Source organism: Drepanopeziza brunnea, assembly GCF_022702325.1.
Source record: "Drepanopeziza brunnea f. sp. 'multigermtubi' strain 214-2 chromosome Unknown ctg15, whole genome shotgun sequence".
NCBI classification, from domain to species: Eukaryota; Fungi; Ascomycota; class Leotiomycetes; order Helotiales; family Drepanopezizaceae; genus Drepanopeziza; species Drepanopeziza brunnea.
The window spans coordinates 1,255,575-1,273,830 of NW_027094078.1; the positions used below are offsets into that span (position 1 = coordinate 1,255,575).

General features: G+C 46.5%; 3 protein-coding genes across 3 annotated transcripts; 2 read left to right on the forward strand and 1 right to left on the reverse strand.

The window, feature by feature from the left end:
- Positions 1-3,130: 3,130 nt before the first annotated feature.
- Positions 3,131-5,014, forward strand: L3040_008262 (uncharacterized protein; the record flags this gene model as incomplete). Its single annotated transcript, XM_066153962.1, has 5 exons — positions 3,131-3,821; positions 3,869-3,990; positions 4,044-4,116; positions 4,187-4,719; positions 4,778-5,014. 5 exons carry the CDS (start codon positions 3,131-3,133, stop codon positions 5,012-5,014), a joined length of 1,656 nt encoding a protein of 551 aa, XP_066010509.1.
- A 4,904-nt stretch (positions 5,015-9,918) lies between these two features.
- On the reverse strand, positions 9,919-10,337 carry L3040_008263 (uncharacterized protein; the record flags this gene model as incomplete). The annotated part of the gene is made up of 4 exons (XM_066153963.1): positions 9,919-10,032; positions 10,095-10,108; positions 10,209-10,215; positions 10,272-10,337. 4 exons carry the CDS (start codon positions 10,335-10,337, stop codon positions 9,919-9,921), a joined length of 201 nt encoding a protein of 66 aa, XP_066010510.1.
- A 4,997-nt stretch (positions 10,338-15,334) lies between these two features.
- L3040_008264 (uncharacterized protein) lies at positions 15,335-17,244 on the forward strand (the record flags this gene model as incomplete). The annotated part of the gene is made up of 4 exons (XM_007295435.2): positions 15,335-15,720; positions 15,786-16,946; positions 17,018-17,090; positions 17,155-17,244. The coding sequence occupies 4 exons, from the start codon at positions 15,335-15,337 to the stop codon at positions 17,242-17,244; spliced, it is 1,710 nt and encodes a 569-aa protein (XP_007295497.2).
- Positions 17,245-18,256: the final 1,012 nt, after the last annotated feature.

Genomic DNA, 18,256 nt, shown 5'->3' on the forward strand with positions numbered 1-18,256 from the left:
CCCGTTGGTCAATCAGCTTGTAAACCTCATCTGGCCAACACCTAGCTTCGGCATTCCCTGGGAAACCTACAACGCCTTGCATTCTCTAATCGTGGAGTACCCACATTGTTCCCATGGTGGTAGGGCGTAGAGGGAGGGCCGGCTCCTATTCTTCGTCGTCCCTTGAGGAGAGATGTCTCGGTGTCCGACGCGGTAAATTGCCGTTGGGGACGGAATAGTCATCCAGACTGAAAAATCGTTCAACAGTCTCGGGCAGCGTTTCCTGCTCCCGCAATGTGTCAAACATAGCGCTGGCCGCCTTCGGTATACCGCCTATTCAGGCCACCCGATTGTCTTGCTCGTCTCATGGTGCATTTCCCCTCTGAATATCATGACAGAGCCTGCCCTCCACAGCTTCAACCATGCTCGTGTTTCCTCCTTCTACCTGACATGGGCGAATTTCGATGTTCGGATGGCATATATCTGAAGCAGTCGAACCCCTCTGCAAAAACTGCGGTCGAGACATAGCATATAATTATTCTCCGACGCATTCGTTCGTCTTGAGTCTGTGGGTAGCAGGTTCGTCGAACTCCCCTGTCCTCGTTCATTAGCCCTGTATACATACGAAAGAGCAGATATCAACATAGCCACTATGATCACGCTCGCAGTATCAATTATCATTCGAGGATACCTGTCGTCCAGGATGCGTAGGACCTAGCGATGCCAATCAACTCCGTAACTATTCCCGCCAACTAGTCCCTCGGTGAGGATAGGTAGATACTCGCCATCGTCTCACCCAGCGACGCTCTGGTTCAAGCCTCTCTGGGAGAAACTGGTCGTGACGGGTATGGCTCCTCCCCAGCTGCTCAGCCGCCCACCGAGGTGGTGTCTGTGCCTTTCCCCCGGCGAGCAAAGCCGTAAGTACCTTGGTGTCAAGATGACCATGCCCTCTGCCTCTTGATGGACGTTCAAACAAGCTCGCAGAGCCTGGGAGTCCGCATGCTCATTAAAGAATACGGAGATGCAGCTGCCGCGCGACGGTATGCAGGGTAGAGGGATGGAAGACCGGGATAATCTCTCGGTTTGCTGGAATCCGGACTCTGGCCTGTGTGGGCCGGTAAACTTCGATGTCTCACTGCTCACGCGCTAGTCGGCGCTCCAGAAGTTTCCCAAGTTTCCTCGTGTGTGGTGTACAGAGTATCTAGAGGGCTCGAAAGCGACGACATGAACATTGGGGGTGGAAGGGGAGGGCGATGCTGAAGTAGGTCAAATGGGGTGCAGTGTGCCCGAATCCCCTTTCGAAAACTCAAGGAGTATCTGCTTACCCACAGCTTGCTCACATGACATAGCCACATAGCCCAGACTTTCTTCTCCGACCTGGGCCGAGGGAATGCAACATTGGATTCCCATACCAGGCTTAGATACCTCGGCCTGGATTATTCCTCCTCGTCCTCGGTGGCTGCTGTTTGTCTATCTTGGTAGCACCGTCGCCCTTGGCGAGTCCGACAACCGCCTCTCTCGCCGGTCATGGCCATTCAGCAAGAGCAGACAGACAAATAGGATTGAGCCGAGGAAGGGTGAGTGAGTTGTGACTACTCGACTACTCGAGATTCGAAAGCCACGCGACCCCTTATTGTTCAGCATTATGGGACGCGGGCTGGGCTGAACCGGATCCACATTGCTTGCTTCTGTCTTTCTGTATCTCACCACTCGTCTTCCATTTCCATAAGGCAAGTCTGGACCGGCTGGCTTTCTATTTCGCGTTGCACAGTTCATTCTAAGCGAAGTGCGCTTGAGAACTACATCGATAGCAGCGAGATCTAAAGCCAGCCAAACATGCTGTCTCTCCGTAGAGCAAACATGCTGAGTGTCTACGGAGTATATCTCAAGCTTCTTCTTGCTCTTGTTTCCCTTCTGTGGCATCCTTATCGCCGGCGAATAGACTTTTCTCCGCTCAGGCTAAGCTTTTCAAACTCTTCTTCACCCGAAGACTCGTGCGTTAATTTATTTTCCGTGAACATTAAATCATCAGGTCCGCTATGTACGAGAAGTGATGATCTTCTGTCGCGTGAAGATTTTCCCATGTTTCATCCACCCACTCGCATTCCTCTGATCTGTAGGTGGAGAAAAAGATGTATTCCTAAGTACTCTTCCTGTACATTCAACGACGCCCCTTGTCTACCGCTATTGGAGGATTACCCTAGTTGCCACGGCGGATCTGCACTTTTTCCGCGTGAAAGAGACGGGTAGGGCAGACGGTCGAGATGCAGTTTTATGCCCTACACGGGGCTGTAGCGAAAGATGTGTTGACAGGCGGCTCTAGTTGCGGATGGGATGGGATGTTTCGGAAAAGGGACGGAAGGTCAGTGTCGATGCTGCAGAGGGAACAAATTGTCTACATACTAGGCATCTGTCCCATCCGTACCTTCGTTCACTAGAAGTAAGTAGCTTGCAAAGGTACAGTAGGAGAGATTCAAGTACCGTTCTGATATGTTCTATGTTCGACTTCCCTACCGGTACCTGCTCATCTGCAGGGAAGAGTCAGGTGTCCCAGTGGGACATTCCACGTGATGGTTTCGGCCTCGGGCATCTTTGAACCCCCTTTCCACGCTCTTTTGTTTACTTGAAAAGATTAGCATATCCTTATCGCCGGTTCAGAGCTTATCGACCTCGATATTCTAACTCGACCGTTCTTCAATCTGAATGCGTGTCAGTTACTTCTATGCTCTCTATTTCTTGTCTTCCTGCAATCTGACATCACGGTACCCTTAAAGTTGGCATGCAGGATCCCAGCTCTCGTCCAGCCCAACTCATCCCACAAAACCCAAATCCAACCCAACCCAACCCCTCCACAAAGTCAGTCATTCATCCCACCACCACCACCACCACCACCACCACCACCACCATCACCATCAACATCACCATCATCACCACCACCACCACCACCACAGCACTGCAAAACACTGCAGATACGACACCAACGGGCAACAGGCAGTCTCATCTCGTCTCGCCTTTTCTCCGCGGCGACAGAATTTTGCGGCTGCAATTCTTCTTCCATTCAATAATCCATCCGTTGAGTCTTCACCGCCCAGACTACTCCGCACATAGAACAACGCAAAACAGCAAAGTAAACCAACGCACATAGCCCGCCATGTCGAGACGTGGGGAGGCCGTGTACGAGGAGCGCGATTACTACTCCCGCGAAGGACCTCCTGTGCGAACGAGAGAGAGGGGGGACTCAGATATCCGCAGTAGGCGCAGTGGCTCGGAGCGAGGCAGTCGACCAGATTTCCTCCGAGACGACTACGGACGGCCTGAGCCTGGACAGATGGTATTGAGAGAACGAGACACGGAGGTGTACTCTAGGCCGTTGGAACGCAGACCTCGATCCCCTTCCCCAGTACGGGTAGTGCGTGAGAGGATTATTGAGAGATCACCTACCCCGCCCCAACAACTCGAGAGAGTGAGGACTACTCGAATCGTCGAACGACGCTCACCTTCGCCTCCCCCCGAGCGGGTCAGGACTAAGACTCGAGTTGTTGAGAAAAAGAGATCGCCGAGTCTTCCCCCACCAGAGAGACTGCGTGCTAGAGTGGTTGAGACGAGAGAGAGATTCCGCGAGCGGTCTCCTTCGCCGGTGCGGGTACGTGAGAGGGTTGTTGAGCGAGAGAGGGAGATCAGAGAACGCACACCATCTCCACATATCGATCGAGTACGCATCCGCAATGTCGAGCAGGTCCGCCAGCCGAGCCCTGAACCATCGCCACCCCCTCCTCCCCCTCCGATTCGTGCACCTCCTATCCACCAAGAAATTATCACCCACCACCGACACATCGACCATGGTACGTGCCTTTCCTGGCCCTGCAGACATCTTGCTAACGGCTGACAGGCTTTGAACTCGCCCGAGTTCCCTCTCCCCCACCCCGCCGCACCGAACAGCGCACCAAAGAAACTGATATCGATATCTACACCCATGGAAATCACACCGACGTAGATATTCGCAAGAAAACAGTCAGCACGCGATCCCCGCCTCCAGCCCGACACGATGACTACCACGATGATAGCGTATTGTACGAGCAACAGCGGGAGAAACTGCGCTTTCGAGACGCCAGACTCGACGCCAGTCATCGACGCAGCGTAAGTGCCAGACCCGAACGTAGAGAGCGAAGCAAAAGCCGTGTCCGAATCGATATCCGCGGTGATGAAGATGAAGCCGATTACTATGCGCGGAAAGCCAAAGAGCGTGCATACATAGGTGAAGCATACAACGGCGCCACGAAGGACTGGGCCATCATTGATGTCCCACCCGGAACAGAGCGAGTGACGATGGATGGTGTTGGCGGCGGGAGTGAAGAGATCACTTGGCAGAAATACAACGGTGTGCGCAGAAGTAAATTCATTCCCGAGCGGGAGCGGGAGCGCGAGAGAGATCGTGTTGTTGAGCGAGAGCTTATTCGCGAGGAGCCGAGACGCGAATCCCAAGGCAGTGGCCTGGAAATCGAGATATCGAGTTCCAGCCGTCGACGACAAGGAGGTGGCTCGTACGAGCGCGAGTATGAAAGGATCGAGGAGACGTCTAGCCAGCAAGTGGGCTTTCCGCGAGCACCACCCAAACAGAGAATGGGCGATCTGTGGACAGAAATTACGAAAGATCTGGTCGTGAGGGAGGCGATTGAGGAGATGGGGTACGACTTCGAGGAGACGGAGTTCTTTTTCTACATCATTCAGTATCTACGTTATGTACGTCCCCCCTCTCCCTCCTTGATCCTCTTAAAATAAACTACTGATGAAAGTGCAGGAGGACGTGCTAGAACTAGTCCAGCTCTCCGAAACCATCCGCCGCGAGCGCCAGGACCGCATTCGTGAGATCCAACGTGAACGTGAGCGCATCGAGCGCCGGAACCACGAGCGAGACGAGTGGGAGCGTAGAGAGCGTCGATGGGAACGCGATCCTGGCTTCTCGGATGAGAGGATCATCGAGAGGGAGATTATCTATGATGGGAGAGGACCGCCGCCTAGACGGGGGGGCTGGTAAACCGCAGAAATATCGAAGTCCAAAACGACGACTATACATCCTGCAGATGGGTGTCCATGGATATGATGCTACGAGATCATGTGATACGGCCGAATGCTCATGAACACGCACTTGCATAGCGCAGCGTATCGCGGACCAGAAGTGGATCTGGTTGGATCTCCTTTTATTTTCGTTTTTGTTCTCTGTTTTTTCTTTGGGCTTCGATCGATACCTACCTAGCTTCTGGGAATCTCTGTTCTTCTGCATGGGTTTCTATTTGGTATTCTGGGTACCCAGGCCCGCGGAACGGACTGGGTGGAGGTGGAGGTCTGGGTTGAGTTGGATTGGGTTGGATTGGGCTGGGTTGGGGTTGAACTTTCGTTTTTCTACAGCGCAGGAGGGTGGGCTCGAAGGTGGAGTGGTGAGATCCGAATTGCGAAAGGCCAAATGGAGGAAAGGGATAAAGGGGGCGGGGTGGTTGTATTTGACGACTACTGTCTAGAATTCCCTTCTTCTTTTTCTTTTTTTTTTTCCCTTTTTTCTTTTCTTTTTCTTTACGCATTACGAAACTTGATGTTAAGAAACCAATGAGAAAAGAAAGAAAAACACGTCGAAAACTTGGAATTAGTTGAGAAAACTACGTATCTCGTGTGTTTATAATACAAGGATATTTGAAAGAGGATCCGCGCGGCGTCCTGGCAAGATTTACCATTCTCTCTGCTATTCCTGCATTGGCGATTTGCAAGCAAGGACTTGGAGTAGTTCTGAAATTTGAACTTGAGAGATTTGTTTTTTTTTTCTATGATTGGATTGAATTGAATTTGTATCTTCTCTTTTGTTTACGGGGGCGGTATCCGCCAAGCATATGGTAAGGTTTTATCTGCGGAATGATCGCATATTAAGATACTTTTGTGCTATACTTACGTAGTATGCTTGAATGTGAAAGCTAGTCTGGCGTACGCTAAGGTTTTTTTTTTTTTTTTTTTTCAAAGCAGAGTTTCAAAAGTAGGGAGGGGATTTGGTCGGACTTTAGGGATTAGGTTTTTTCGGTTTTGGTGGTGCTTTTGGTAATATTACGCGACTTCGTACTGTACGTATGGGCTTATATTCTTGTCTTAATTTTTTTTTTTTTTTTTTTTTTTTTTTTTTTTTGATTTCGTGGTTATTTAAATTGGATCTTGCAGCTGTCCGCCTTAGGTATAATAATTGATGACCAGTATAGGTAGCAGCACCCACCACCTGTTACTTCTGGAACGACATAGAAGTAAAAAATTTATCAATACCACTTTTAGATTACAAGGACTTGAGTAGCATGGCTTGCTTATCCTCTCCCCACCAGGTACATGTCAGCCTCATCATCAAAGATCCTCCGCTCGTCCGTCCCATCTCCTCATCATTGACGGCGTTTGTCGTCCGTATGGGCCTGCGAATTCTCAGGCCGGTTAATTTAACTCGTCTGGATATTCTGCAGGGGGCCGCGAGCGTGTACTACGTATGTGGCATACGTACTCTCTGCGGGTCATGCTGCTTTCTCTCTGTGCTGCTTGCTCGGGAGGAAAAGGGACTGGGGTTGAAGTGTCGTGAGGAAAAGCCTTCTCCGAAAAAGGCTTTCGGGTTTGCGGGATCGGAAAGGTCCTCCGGACGGGGCTTTAAAAACCTTGATACGGTTTGTACTGTATGGGACAGTAAAGTCCGATTTTATAGGCCGGTTTCTGACTTTGAAACCTAGTGGACCAAACGCGTACAGAGCGTTGCAACCCCTTTCCCCAGTTTAGATAGATGAACGCATAGGATCATAGTACTTACTACCACGGTACAGGCCTAAGTATTACCCCTCGAGGGTGCCTTAAAAGTTTAGTTTCCACTTTAAACCCCCTGTTTTCCCTACCCTCGAGGGGTAATACTTACGCCTGCGACGTAGTACTTACGCCTGCGACGTACTTACGCCTGCGACGTAGTACGTCCCAGACGTAAGTATTATCCCCTCGAGGATACGAAACAAGGGTTTTTATCAAAGGAAATAGGATTTTTGAAAAGGTCGAAGTAAATCGGAGAAGCGTCTTATTGAATCGGGAATGTAATAAAAGCGTATCGAACAAGTTTAAATTCTATTTACTCGGTATTTTAATGCTACTTTTTCTTACCTTTCTTTTCAATTTCAATATTTTAATTATCGATAATAGAATCTCTTGAAGCTCTTGATCTTATTTGAAACGATCGATTTACGTATTTACATTTTATACAACGATGCTGGTTTTTTATTATCTTAAATTGTTTTTAAAATTAAATCCATTCTCGATTAATTTAAAAATACTTTACGAGATTAAATAACACTTCGAAAACGTTTTAAACGACTTATTACGCTCGATACTTCGACGAGAAAAGGAATTGTCGATTGGGTTTTTAAGTCATTAGTTATTCGAGAAACGATTTAGAATCAGATTCCCGCTTTCATAAATCTGAATTATAAATAAAAAGCTATTTGAATAGCTATAGCTAAAGTAGGTTTTGCTCGCCGAATTCAGCAAAGACAACCTCCTTTGACTTCGGGTTACGCTATCGATAAATTACTACGTCGCAGGCGTAAGTGTTACCCCTCGAGGGTAGGGAAAACAGGGGGTTTAAAGTGGAAACTAAACTTTTAAGGCACCCTCGAGGGGTAATACTTAGGCCTGTACCGTGGTACGTTGGGTGGATCGACGATCAATAAGATAAAGTCTCGTTTACCGATAAGACGTAAGCTCAGCCGGGAAGGCACCGGAAAGTCTATATCACTCGTCGAGTTAATAAACGCTAGCACTGTGACGACCTTAAGCGATTACCTGAAGGAACTCACGGGAGCGCGGGGGTTCACATAAGAGCTTAGGAGGATCTTAAAGTAATAACTTAGAATCAATAACTACCGAATGTAAAGGTCGAAGATAGCTGAGGTTTATATACACGAAGGTAGGAAGCGCCAAGGACTCGTGAACCATGGTTCATAGATCAAAAGGAGGGAATAAGAGAATACGAAGAATACGAAGGGAATGCAAAGGAAAGGGAAAAAGGAAGGAGGTAACTTGGCGCATGTGGGGATACGCCCAAGAGACCTGGCGTGTCGTTATATTATCGATAGATTAACGTGAGCCCTTGAGCACGTTGATTGGACCGACGATCAATAAGATAAAGTATTGTTTATCGATAAGACGTAAGCTTAGCCGGGAAAGCATCGGAAAGTCTATGTTACTCATCGAGTTAATAAACGCTAGCACCTTGATTGCCTGATTCGTCGAGATCAACGAAAAATCGGATAGATGTTTCAAAAAGAAATTTGCGGAAAATTCGATCGCGTAGAAAGTTGGTTTAAAAAAAAAAGGTAAGAACCGATCAATTCCGTAAGTTATTCAAGGATTATTATACTTATCGTCAATAAGATTCTTTCCGATTATCTCGAACTAAAGTTTTAACAAGATAACGTTAATGGATATACTACTAAATTTGGATTTATGCATAATCACTCAAATAGAGTTTTGTATCCCGCCGGAACCTTAATAGGAAAGTCTCGTTAGTAACCTCGCTAAACATCGCTTCACCTCGTAGTTATTGTTGTATTTATTAACGTCTAGCGGACTATAAGCGCAGCATGCGCTCCTCGTCCTAGGACTTTCGTATCGAAACGAATAAGTATTTCCTCCTTTTACGAGCGAGATAGATGATACGAAAAAGAAAGTAAACCTGACTCGAAGTTCAAACCCCGATATTCTTTTCTCGACTTTAAGAAAGCTCGGCGAAGGTTTCTTTCAATGAGTCCGATAAAGGGTATCGAGCCTTTTTGTTGGTTTGCCGGTAAAAACAAACGTCAAATAAATGAAGCTTCTTCTGTGTATTGCAACAGGTAATAAAAAGGCTCTCTTCTTCAGTACTGAAAGTTGGTCATGATGGTTCTTCATTGATTTCTGACTAAAGGTATACTCTTTTATAAATATACTCTTTTTATAAAAGAGTATACAAGTTCTATCGAATATACTACGTCCTAGGCGTAAGTATTACCCCTCGAGGATAGGGTAAGCAGAGGGTTTAAAGTGGAAACTAGACTTTTGAGGCACCCTCGAGGGATAATACTTAGGCCTGTACCGTGGTATTAAGGGGTGAATGAATTTCGGGATCTGTAGCTCCGAAGGGCTATGTGGCAAAAGTTGGGGTTCCGAGAAAATACCGCCAAGGGTATTTTCCTTGCGTAGCTCGGTAAACACCAAAGGGGTAATTACCAGGGTAGGTAATCATCGATCCCTACCCTCTTGACTCGTAGTTTATTAATATGCAAGTCAATGACCTAGAGTTCAATGAGTGAGGAACCGACACTTTTACTACTCGACCAAGTCGCGACCAAGTCGAGCAAAGCTTTGCGCGGTTAAGCCTTGGCGTACACACAAATCCGAAAATCCGTAAAACACTCTTCCGACGAGCTCTCCTCATTCCAGTTCTTTCTCTTTCGCTTTATCGTCGTCGATATCGCGAGAAAAAACGTTTTTCTTCGTAGTGTCGTACCGGTCTGAGCATATATATCTTCGTAATAGTCGTTTAAAAGACTGAGCTACCAAAAGAAGCGCGCGGATATAACGTGTAAAGCAGATTGCCGTAAGCTAATCGAGTAAAATAGTTAAAGGTGTCGAAGAAAAAGAAGAGAAGCCGCAGTTCGTAAATTATGAAAAGATTTTCGGTTTATACATTCGGAAGCGAAGAGGTCGGTCGTACGAGAGCTTCCGCTAGCTATTCTAGACAATTGGCAAGATTGATAAACGTTTATGAGCTTGCATCGGCGTGAAAGTGGAAATTCGGTTTTGCAGGCCCAGCTTCACTTCGTAAAGCGAGCCAAAACGACAAAAAAAAGAACTTGAGCACATTGGAATCACGGAGCGTTGATGATAAACACAATATAATTTTCGCTAAAGCGCTAGAGCGAACAAGAAGTTAAAGAGCCAGCCTTGCAATAAAACCACTATAGCATTCGTGTTTCCGCCATCGATAGTATCAAGCATAGCACCTTTATGAGCCTCTAGCTTAGAACGATATTTGATTAGCGAAAGCCAGCGGAAAGGAGTGGTGCATAGAGGCTACGTACTAAGAAGCGGCTAGCTATTGCCGGAGCATTCGAGTTGTTCTCCACAGCATAAATAGCAGTTTGGGATATTATCGCAAGTAGTAAGCTGGCATCTTCGATTGACTACGCAATTACACATAATCTATAGTTTTCAATTAATACAGTACGAAAGCAGAAGAAGAAGCGAGCATATATTACCTGTCGTTGAGCGACGATTGTGCTGGCCATAGCAGCAACGACCAGAGTGATCAAAGAGAGCTTCATATTGACGAGAGATGTTGATTTGGATTGTGTAGTGGTTGTGTGTGGTATAGAAAAGCGAAGTGAGCTAGAAAGCAGTTTAAGGACTGAGGAAAAGGAGGTTATTATACCATTAAGTATCTTACTGCAAGGATGTGAGGCCAAGCGAAAGAACGTACGGTTGCTAAGTATGCTTCAAGTGATTTGAAGTTCCATCGCTTCTACGTAAGATGTCCTGCAAAATTATACTTTCGATACGTACCACGGTACAGGCCTAAGTACTACTTGGGCCTGTACCTGTACCGTGGTACCCACTTTAAACCCCCTGGTAACCCTACCCTCGGAGGGTAATAGTAGTACCTTGCGAAAGTAAGGTAACTAAAGGATTTAAGGTGGAAATTAAACTTTTAAGGCACCTTCGAAAGGTGAAGTAATACTTAAGCTTAAACCTTAGTATTTAAGCTTGTACCGTAGTATGTAATACTTTAACTTTACGAATCGTACTTATTTTCCTTCTTTACGTATAAATAAATATCGAAAGTATAATTTTGCAAAGGATCTTATTAGTTAAATTAATCAACTTACGTAGTATAAAGATTTGGCTTTGAAAAGTATCTTCGAGCTAGTATTTAGTTTATATAATAGAATCGACAAGGCTTCGAGCTATTAAGAAACCACCGCTCTATGATTTATGGGCTTAAATTGGGTCCGACATTTATTTATAAAGGAAGAGAGTACAGCTTAAGGAAGCTTTAAAAGTTTAAATCTTCACTTTAAACGTCTTAATCACCTTACCTTCAAGGTGTAACACTTACGCTTATAACGTTGCTACGATATAAGCGTAAGTATTACCCTTCGAAAGTAAAGTAAGCAAGAGATTTAAAGTGGAAACTAAACTTTTAAAGCACTTTCGAGAGGTACTGTAATACTACTACGTCGCAGGCGTAAGTACGGTAGTTTAGCCTCATGAATCGTACTTACTACGTCGCAGGCGTAAGTATTACCGGTACCCCTCGAGGGTAGGGAAACCAGGGGGTTTAAAGTGGAAACTAAACTTTTGAGGCACCCTCGAGGGGTAATTCTTAGGCCTGTACCGTGGTACTTAGGCCTGTACCGTGGTACTTTCCTTCCTTATAAATAAATATCGAAAGTATAATTTCGCAAGGGATCTTACTAAAGCTTAAACCAATCAACTTATAAAGATTTAGCTTTGAAAAGTATCTTTGAGCTAGTATTTAGTTTATATAATAGAATCGATAAGGCTTCGAGCTATTACTATAATAACCCATCGCTTTATAATTATAAGCTTAAACAGGGTCCGACATTTATTCATAAGGGAAGAGAGTATAGCTTAAGGATGCTTTTAAAGTCTAAATCTTTATTTTAAACGTTTTAGTTACTACCTTTAAGGTATAAATAACACTTGCGCCTATGACGTTGCTAAGTTACAAGCGTAAGTACTGTATTACCCTTCTGGGACGTAGTATTACCTTTCGAGAGTAAGGTAACCAAGGGGGTTAAAGTGGAAACTAAACTTTTCAGATACCTCGAGAGGTAATACTAAGGCTTGTACCGTGGTACTTAGGCTTGTACTGTAGTACGTAATAGTTTAGCCTCATGAATCGTACTTACCCACGGTACAGGCCTAAGTATTACCCCTCGAGGGTGCCTCAAAAGTCTAGTTTCCACTTTAAAACCCCTGTTTTCCGTACCCTCGAGGGGTAATACTTACGCCTGCGACGTAGTACTTTCCTTCCTTATAAGTAAATATCGAAAGCATAATTTCGCAAGGAATCTTATCAAGGCTTAAACCAATCAACTTATAAAGATTCAGCCTTGAAAATTATCTTTAAGCCAGTATTGAATCGATACAATAGAGTCGATAGGGCTTCGAGCTATTAAGAAACCACCGCTCTATGATTTATGGGCTTAAACTGGGTCCGACATTTAGTAGTATTTAGGGGGGGGGGGAGAGTAGAGCGGTAGTTTCTGAATGACTCAAAGCCCTGTCAACTCAATTGCACACAATAAATAATAACCTAGAGATGCCGGTAGTTTTCAAGACTGGATTCTTACTACTACCCACGGTACAGGCGTAATTGTTACCCCTTGAGGGTGCCTCACAAGCTTAGTACGTACTTATACAACGTAGTAGTAAGTTGATTGGTTTAAGCCTTGGTAAGATCCCTTGCAAAATTATACTTTCCACCTGTATTCATGGAGTGGGGGTCTTTCAGGCTTTAGTTTCGCTCCAGCTCTTTCTAGATCATGCTTCTCTGGTTAGCTGGCTGTATACCGGGCCAAGTCCCACCCCTTTCTTTCCCTCATGATTCGGACATCTGGAAAAGCCGAGTCCCCGTCCCGGAATACGATGCAGGATAAGGGCAATGCTGATTGATTTCCACTGCCGTATTATGGCTTGTCTCACCGTGGCCACGTCAAAATTTATCCGAGGAAAGGTGCTCTGTCGTACAACAAACGACCAATTCTTGGACGGCATAATAATAAAAAAAGGTCCCGAGCCCCTGGAAATGTAACATCCTGGCGGGAGACGAGATGGAAGACTTTACTCTGTAAGCGATAAACGATTAATGCTCGTGGACCTTTGATAGCGATTCAAGATCTATTGCTAGAACTTATCTAGTGATAATACTAGGTCACAGGAGGAAGCAGTTCTGATGATGTGGTTAACCGATTGACTTGTATTATCTAGAACTAGGAATTGGGACGAGTAGTAGGAACCAGTACCAAGGCTGGCCCATGCAACCTGCTCTCCTTCCACTATACCTAGCAACAAGATCGTACCGTATTCCAAACTCACAAGTGTTCGCAAGATCGAATCCCTATCAAAACCATAAACCATCGACCGCAACCCCCTTCTCCGGGCGATCTTTTCCCAAAGTCCAAATTGCTGCTCTCCGTCGCTTCTTGCAAGCGAGATTCTCACAATCAAAACAAATCCCCGCGTCGTCAATAGCAGAACGTCTATTGCAATCTAAAGAGTTGCTATACTCGTATTTCCTTTCCCCATGAGACCGACCGTAAGTGCACTTATTATATCGTCTTTATATATTCTGCTCGGAGGGATTGATCGCAGATGCGCCGGCTGGTTTGTGAGGATGCTTAACGCTTATATGCAGTAAGGAGGTAAGGAGAGGTAGGTTGTGAATGAATATATTGGCCCGGGATTCTGTGCTTAGAGTCTCAAAGGGTATACATAGGTATGCTTAGGTATGCATAAAATTATTCCTTGAAAACGCATGATTCTTCGCTTTGGTTCGCTTGTACTTGATACCAAATCGGAAGTAAAAAAGGCATGCGCTAAGGGATTTGGAGAGGGTGTCGAGAGATATCGATTTTTCCTTTCCCTTGGATGGTTTTCCATATTATTTGTTATTTAATATTTCATTATTGCTGTTCTTGATTATGTCTGGACTTGAGAAAGAGAAATGAAGTTGGACTTTGATTATTGATAAGTACTTAAGCTCCTTTTTAGATAGCCCCGGTTTTTTTTTTTTTTCCCTTTTGATCCCGCGGTATCGCAGACTCCTTGTAAGCTTTTTAAAAGCATCTTAGAGAATTTGCCTCGAGGTGTATCTCGATAACTATCGAGTACGCGTGGCCTTACGAGCGGCCTCGGTCCGTATAAATATAAATATCGCTCTCGTTATTGTCGTAGAGCTATAAAGGCTCGCGTTCGTACAGTACTAGGTAATTGCTAATGCATAAAACCACCTTTCGCACCAAAACTAAGGGTCAACACTTCGAAAAAATTCAACATTAGCCGGTGTTCATTAATTTCATTTTCGGGGAGGGAGTTAATCTAAACTGTCAATCTTAAATCCGATTGTTTAATAGATCTAGATACAAAAGATGACGCTAAAGTCGCTTCTTTGTTAAAGACTTCTTTTAAAGTTAAGCGAAAGCTGAACTTCCATATTTCTGCTTCGATTGATTCTATTAAATCTTATTGTAGAATCAAATCGTCCTATACTTATAAATCTCGCGTCTCCAGACTTTCTCTACCGCAGGAAAGAAAATTGAAGGTTCGTAAAAGGCATCTCGTAAAGGCAAAGAATCGTAGCCTCCCTAAAGGATTTGGAAAGGGTATTGAGAGATATCTTTTTTTTTCCTCTATAAAAGGGATCTCTATCATTTGTAATTTGATGTTTCATTGTTGTTATTCTTGATCATGTCTGGACTTGAGAAAAGAGAATTTAAGTTGAAATTTGATTTTGATGAGTACTTCAGTGGCGGATTAATACGCTTACTTCTGGTGGTACGTTATCCTCTGTAACACAGATGTAACACAGAGAGAGGTGTGGGTGGCATTGGACTGCTTGATAGGACGGCTGAGGGCCCTGCCGTGCTAACTATGATGCCAGTGATAAGAGCGGCCAAGACCGCAGGAACTGGAGGAATCGGGATTGTCTGGTTGTTTATTGGCTGGGTGGTGGAGAACTGATAGGGCCTTGAGTAGAGAGATAAGCTCGAGAGTCGAGACAGGATGAAAGTCGAGTGCTGCAACATGAGACTTTGTGTTCGGAACGATATATATATGTGCTGTATATGCTGTGTAGAGATTATGATTCCCTGCTCGTAGCATCGGAGATACAAGAGAAGATAGACAGACTGACTACCTGCTAGCTCATGTACGGGCAAGACGAGGAGGTTCAAGGTCGTCAACAGCGCAAGACGTATCAAGCACGGAAGTAAGTAACGTCAAGTAGGTAAGCTTGACGTGGAGAGATAAACACCGGGTCAGGCTACACATTCCCGATCGAGAAGCGATAGCTGCTATCTCCCCTACTATTATATAAGTGGGTGCTTGCTCGCCTTCCGTAAGAGGAGGGGGTAAGATAAAGATAAAGCGCAGCTCCATTATTGACGAGTACCTAGCTATCAAACGACGTCGCCCTCGTCGTTGCTAATGATTTCTCACAAGCTGGTCTATAGAAAGATAAAGTCTTGGCCGGCCTTCCATGTCCTGACGACCCTACGCTAAGAGAGCGAACGACACAATGTCTTATCTCGAGCACATCAAAAGCTCCCATTCCCACTCTCTTTCCCACTCTCATCCACACTCAGGCCCTGGCATCCGCAAGCCCTCGGTCACTACCGTCCTCCCCAATGGCGATGTCCCGAATTTCGAGGGCCTCAGTGCAGACGAAGCTGCGCTCGTAGCTCTCGGCTATAAACAGGAGTTCAAGAGAGAGTTCTCGCTATGGACGAATTTTTGCGTGTCGTTTGCCGTGTTGGGGCTGCTGCCGAGTTTTGCCAGCACCCTGTACTATGGAATGGGATATGCCGGGACGGGAGGCATGGTTTGGGGGTGGTTGATCGGCTGGTTTTTCATCCAGTGCGTCGCTATGGGGATGGCAGAGTTGTGTTCGAGTATGCCGACCAGGTAGGGGTTTTTCAGATCCAGAGGATAGACCGCGCCGATGTGGATTGGAGCTGATGGGAACTCAGTGGCGGACTGTACTACGCAGCAGCGGTTCTTGCGCCCCCGGGTTATGGACCCTTTGCAGCGTGGATCATCGGGTGGTCGAACTGGATCGTCCAGATCACAGGAGCTCCCTCGGTGGACTACGCTCTCAGCGCCATGGTCCTGGCCGCAGCGTCCATCACGCACCCATCCTACGTGGCGCAAGACTACCAGGTCTTTCTGCTCACGGTCTTCGTGATGGTGATCCACAGCTGCATTTCCAGTATGCCAACCCTCTGGATCGCGCGCTTCAACAGCTACGGCTCGACCATGAACATCATCGCGCTGTTCGTCGTCATCATAATGATCCCAGCCTCGGTTACAGGCACAGATACGACGCCCAAATTCTTCCCGAGCAGCCAGGTCTGGAGTATCCAGAACGGTACGGACTGGCCGGACGGAGTTTCGGTGCTGATGTCGTTCATTGCCATAATCTGGACAATGTCCGGTTACGATGCTGCCTTCCACCTCTCGGAAGAATGCAGCAACGCGAACGTCGCCGCGCCCCGAGCCATCGTCATGACATCCGGTGTTGGCGGCCTCTTAGGTTGGACTCTTCAGCTCGTGGTGGCTTACACCGTCATCGACATCCCCGGGGTGATGGACAGCGACCTGGGCCAACCATGGGCGTCGTACCTCATCGAAGTGATGCCGCGCAACACTGCCCTGGCGATCCTGTCCATCACGATCGTCTGTGGCTTCTTCATGGGCCAGGGATGCATGATCGCGGCGTCCCGAGTCACCTTCGCTTACGCGCGCGACGACTGCTTCCCCTTTTCCTCGTGGATCAAGCAGGTCAACAGACACACCTACACGCCCGTTAACGCGGTGTGGTTCAACTGTGCCATCGGCTGCTGTCTCCTCCTTCTGATCTTCGGGGGTTCAGTGGCCATTGGCGCCATCTTCTCCGTGGGAGCCATCGCTGCTATGGTCGCTTTCACGATTCCCATCTTCATCCGCGTGTTCTTCGTCGGCGACAGGTTCCGTCGTGGACCATGGCACCTGGGCAAGTTCAGCAAGCCGATTGGTGGTTGTGCTTGTGCGTTCAACTTGGTGATGATGCCGATTCTGTGCTTTCCGAGTGTGAGGGGAAACGATTTGACGGCCGAGTTGATGAATTGGACGGCGGTTGTCTATGGGGGACCGTGAGTTTCCCTCCCGATTTCCTGACTCGGCGAGCCACGAGCCTGGTGAGACGAATGCTGACCGGATGAAGGATGTTTATCGTCACGGCCTGGTGGTTTATATCAGCACACAAGTGGTTCAAGGGCCCTGCCATCAATGTCGAGGTACGCATGCAGACATTCTTATGTCTTCTCTTTCCCCGCCATATATATATTAACATATTTCCAGCATCACATGCTCGATCGAGACCATGCCGTAGTCGAAAGCATCGACAGCGGCGATACTGGAGCGCCCAGCTTTCCAGGCAAGAAGTTGTAAGGGCACATGTGGGAATGTAGGGCGTGGGCATCCAAGGTCACATGGTTATACTAGGTAGCGGCCTTCCAGCATATAGCTCTCTCTGAGCTAGTATAGCTGAGCCTCTTCAGACTTCACGAATACAATTGGTACCACCATATATTCGTAATTCTTATTCAGTACCTGTGACACCGACACCACACAAATACAGCCGACCACAGAGATCAAGTAATTCATCTGTATCCCCTAGCCGTTCGCTTATCAGCCTAAGTGTTTATTCATCACTTCTTGGTGGGATAGGAAGGTGGGATACCAACATATATATATATATATATATATATCCATCTTCATTATGCCCTCACTGGCTCTCCCGACATACTAAAATTTCGAGAGCTTAAAGAAACTGGACCAAGATCATGCCGAGGACGAGGCCGAAGCCCATGAAGATGCAGGTGATCAGGTCCATGGTGGCGGAGTCAACAACAGCCTGTCTTTCTCTCCTCTTTTCAAGCTTCCAAAATAACAAAACGATCAGAACGGACAGTCCAAAAGCCAGCTTGATCCAGCAGGCAGGACTAGAGATTTCGCAAGTGATTTCTAGAGAGCAACGAAAGAAACATAACTTTTCATTTGAACTTCTGTATATATATATATATATATATATATATACAGCATTATGATTGCTATCAAACTAGTCAAGCAACCGTCATGGAGCGGGTAACGCTTTGCGGCATTTTTATACATACTACATACGTACGGACATGTTGTATGTAGCAGCACAGCACAGCATAGCCCGTGGGTACCCTCCCCCAGATTCTGATATTAATCCATCAACCTCAACCCCAGGAGCCGCACATCGCCGTATTGGATACAATCAGCGGCTGCGGCTGTGATGCCCGTTCTTGCTCCGTAAATGAGGAGCTGCATTGTGAAGTTTGGAGAAGTATGTACAGAGTAAGTAAAGCATGCAGGGAAAGGGGAAGGGAGAAGGGGGCGCATGATGAGGCATTTTTTGGGGGGTCTTGATCGCGAG